This window comes from Vigna umbellata, chromosome 3, assembly GCF_029865625.1.
Source record: "Vigna umbellata cultivar VRB3 chromosome 3, Vumbellata_1.0, whole genome shotgun sequence".
NCBI classification, from domain to species: domain Eukaryota; kingdom Viridiplantae; phylum Streptophyta; class Magnoliopsida; order Fabales; family Fabaceae; genus Vigna; species Vigna umbellata.
Window position 1 is genome coordinate 16,728,967 of NC_142167.1, and position 4,664 is coordinate 16,733,630.

Here is a 4,664-nt window from a genome sequence, read left to right on the forward strand (position 1 = left end):
ATACTATGATATTATATTAATAACTGAATATGTCTAATTCAGTTTTATAAAAATTGATTTATAAAATAAGATTTACATATTAGTTTATATATTATGATTTGCTCATATACTTTTAGTGAAATTTTAAACAAATTATCTTGCAAAAATTAAATATAAGATTAAATATTTATAAATAGTTTAACAGGATCTCAACAATAATGACTTGTTAACTTCAATGAATTGGACTATATATGATAAAGTCTTAATGACTTATATTATTCTAATAAATATTTTGTTTAATTTAATATGATAAAAATTGGTTTATAAGACAAAATTTACACTCTATGTATATATTATAATTTAATAATATCCCTAATTAATATGAAGTTTTCAATAATGACTCTCATGAAGAGATTAACAAACATTGTTAAAGAAGTGAAAACATGAAAAAAAATCAATTGTGTCATCATAATGCAAAGCACAACGGAAACAAGAACAACAATTACATAAAATCGACAATGAATTATGCATCACGCAAAGTTATAAAATAAAAAAGTTATATACATATACATATACATACATATATATATATATATATATATATATATATATATATATATATATATATATATATATATATATATTAGTAACCAAACCAAATTTTTTTATTATTAACATCAATTAGAATGGTAACTGATATAATTTTTTTTTAATAACAAAGCTATCACTGCATTTTTCTAAATCGTAATTATTCGTAAATTACGTAATATGCGAGTTTGTAAAAACTTGTTTTCACACTAGTGTGCGTTGCCGATAAAATAACAGCTATTTAATTAGTTCAAATTATTTTTTACACAAAACTAACAATTATGTCAAGGCATTTTATACACAAAACAGCTATATGATATGTCATAGAGTGGAGCTTAATATATATATATTTTACATGAAACTAGTATCAATTTATGATAGCAGTGACAGTGTAAAGCTACCACAATAATGTCTATGTAATTTTTAATTCTTTAATCTATACTATTAACGTATTATAAATTAAACTTTAATATCATCATTCTTCATTGGAGTGCATGCTAAAAGCTGAAACAACTCATGGCATGCAGATTGTTCACAGAAGAAACATATATATGTATATATGGTAAACGACATAGCTTATGAAATTATGAAAGCATATTTAAAATGAGTAGAAAAAAAAAAGTGTTTATTTACCTCTATGAAAAGCATTTCACGCCCTGCACAGTTAAAAGGCCACTGAAAAAGAAAGAAAAACTAGGTCACAGACACCAGGTAAAAGGTACGACAATGTAAAGTTGTATCAACCTTACACGTCAGAGAAAAGTCTGGTTGAATTGGTAAGAGAAAAGACAGTGTTTCTGCTTCATCCATGGACATGCATGGCCATGGAGGGAGGGTAGGACCTTCCATAACGGAGAATCAAATCACCCTCTGAGTTTTGGACTCATCTCATAGATATTCACATTCATATGAATATATATATCACTTTTGTCCCGTCTCACATGCATTGGCCCCCACCTCCCTCACGAGACCCTCCTTTGATATCGAATATATTATATCACACGTGAAATCTTCACGTTTCACTGTGCATCACTTGCTTAATTTCTCCATTGGTAATGTTGTTCAGTTTATGTGCTCCAACTAGTAACAGTAGCTAGCTATATATATCACTATCACATAACTTCATCAGCTTCTTTAGCTCTAAGCTATGTTTCTTTAAAATGGAAGTTTCAAAGTTGAGACTCTAGACATAGTGTCCACCGTACTGGCTCTGCAGGTTCATGCCTGAGCCTGACCCCATTGCATTAAATTCAACAAGATCTTGCTCGAAAAAAGGTCTCCTTATTGATTCAATGTTGTTATCTCCGACACCCAAAAAATCTCGGGTTAAACCGAGTTGATTTTTGCTGTGTGAGCTTATGGAGTGTAATTGTTTTCCCATAATTGATGCTGCTGTTGTCTCTTCATCCACCGGCATCACCATGTGCTCCAAACCCTTGGTGCCATTCACAACCACAAACGAGTTGTTTGAGTCACCATTCAATAAATACCCACCACCACCACCTCCAAGGTTGGTGCACCCTTCCACACTCACCAAGTCGTCCAGCTTCTGAACCTCAACAACAACGTTGTTGACAACATTGTTGTGGTTGCCGTTCCTATTTCTGCCCGTGGAGCAAAACGCGTTGTCGTTCACCCTAGTAGATCCCATTTGAACAGTTTTCTGCAACACTGTGGTGGCTGACATGTAGTGAGGTGGGTTCTGATTACTACTCAAGTACAAGTTGGAGCTTGCGCTATGCGACAACTCTCCTTTGTTTTCTTCTTGTTCCTGCTTCAGTCCATGTGGCGGCAGCACAGACAGGTTGGCACCTCCAAATGACGCTTCTGGGTAACGGTAATTCACAAACTGTGGCCCAAACATGTCCATCGTTTGCACCACATCAGGCACGGGGTTTAGCCCCGAAGAACTGAAATCACTTGGTTTGGTTGGGAAGTTAATAAGGGGGTGGTGAAGTACTTGTGAATTCGCCTGGTGATCTAGCCAGAGTGGTAACCTTAGCTTTTGCTGCAGCTGCTGTTGTTGTTGATGATGATGATGGTTTGCCTCAGCATAATTCACCAATGACTCTGATGTTCCTGAACCACCGAATTGATCTGAGTGAAACCCTGAAAAAATCTGAGGGATCCTCGAAGCTTGAGCATTGGTCAAATGATGATCATTTCTCAAGTTGCTTAAGGCCGCCGGAACTGTTGTTATCCTCACACTTTCTTCAGCCAAAGCGTCGCAAAAGGCTCTATGCGTTATGAAGCTATCCTTCCTGATTTGTTAGAATATGCACAAAAACATCAATTAAGAACCCTCATTTATTATTCCAAACAAATATTCTCTCATCAGTTACTACTGCTACTGCATATATACATATATATATATATATATATATATATTATATATGGCGTCTGTTTCCATGGTTATCTTATCTGGCATCCATTTGATGTAATGAATTAACTGAATATTAAATTGCAACCGTATGTAACTATGTCTATGGATGAACTAAAGGAACAAATTAATTATGAGAGGATGAGGCATTAAATAGTATTAACTATTTCTGTGGAAATGCAAACCTGGAGAAAAGTGTGCCACAGTCACATTTGTACTCTCTAGTCCCACAAATCTTGCTATGGGCCTTCCAATCAGATTGAACAGCATATTTCTTGGAGCACTTTTCACACTTCCACTTCTTCTCCCCATGCTTTCTGCTATAGTGTTTCTTTATGCCAGTCAAGTCTCCCAAGGCTCTAGAGGGATCGTGATGCACACAACTCTTCTCAGGGCACACATACACCTTCTTCCTCACTTGATCTTTGTTTGTTCTCTGCTTCAGCTTCCACGGGAGGTTGTGGCCGCGTCTGTGGAGCTGCAAATTCTGGTCTCTCTGAAAACCCTTGCTGCAAATTTCACATATGAAACGGTTGGTGGCCATGAGGGACTTAGGTGACAGAGCCACCACTTCTGCATCTGGATCTGCATATGCACAATTCATATTACTTATAACTATATATTAATTAATGTAAACTAGAATTTCCTTGTTGGAAATGATAAAGAAATGGAAGAGATTGAGAGATAAGAAGTGGATTAACAGTCATAATCACTTGCCTGGTGTTCCGGGTAGACTTCTCCTTCTCTTAGCTGGATTTGAACTAGGATTAGGATTGTTATTATTAGGGTTTGAGCTGGGGGGTTGAACATGAACCAAGGAGTCTCTGACGGTGTTGGGAGGAACAGAAAAGGATTCTTCAGACATCATTTTTTGAAGTGAAGAAAAATTGTGTGTCCTAAACTAGCTACCTATGGGAAATTCCAAAAGCACTAGTAGTAGTTTGAGGAAGGTACTGCCAAAACAAATATAAAACCAAAAAGCAGCTTGTTGCTAGCAGCTACCAGTGCTCATGCTGGGAAAAGATAACATAATATGCAGACATGTTGAAAGGAAAACTTCATAGATACAATTGATCATTTTCACTGAGTTGATTTTGTGGTTTGAGACACAGAAAAAGAAAAGGAATATACGTGTGGGAAGAAATTGAAATTGGCTTTTCATGTGAATCGTGCTGAAAGGAAAGTCATAGTTGTGAAACAAGAGTTAAATGAAGAGAGAAGAGAATAATGGTTTATAGAATCTTTCTCCCTTGGTCTCTCTTTCCTTCTCTCCTTATCTAACACGGCTGTTTCTGAGATGAGGGTCAGACAGCCATAGACTCTGTGGACCACTTTCTCTCTCTCTTTCTCTCTTTCTCTCCTTCTCTCTGTCTTTCTCACTCTATATATACTAAGTAGTGGTATAAATTCACCCAATCAAGAAACAGTTTCAACTAAGCTAAAGCATAAATCTCTGTTACAGTTACCAAATGTGTGTTCACAACCTTAGAATTGGGTTAAAAACGTTAGTTTATTTCAATTGAATTACTTTCATTGTAAAAAGCTAAGATTAATTATGGAAAGTAAAATTTATAAACAATGAATTTTGTAAACAGAAGGTGGAATATATAAATAAAAGGAAGAAGTATGGTTAAAACTGGATGACTTAGTTTCTGAACAGAAGCTGATTGCACTAGTAGGTTTTGAAATAGAATGAATAATATTCTGCAACAAGAAG

At 35.3% G+C, this 4,664-nt stretch overlaps 1 protein-coding gene across 1 annotated transcript; it reads right to left on the reverse strand.

Moving 5' to 3' along the window:
* Positions 1-1,171: 1,171 nt before the first annotated feature.
* Positions 1,172-4,297, reverse strand: LOC124842633 (protein indeterminate-domain 7-like). The gene is made up of 3 exons (XM_047319167.2): positions 3,665-4,297; positions 3,133-3,532; positions 1,172-2,828 (listed from the first exon to the last, which is right to left on the reverse strand). The coding sequence occupies exons 1-3, from the start codon at positions 3,813-3,815 to the stop codon at positions 1,751-1,753; spliced, it is 1,629 nt and encodes a 542-aa protein (XP_047175123.2). The 5' UTR covers positions 3,816-4,297; the 3' UTR covers positions 1,172-1,750.
* Between the last annotated feature and the right edge of the window lie 367 nt (positions 4,298-4,664).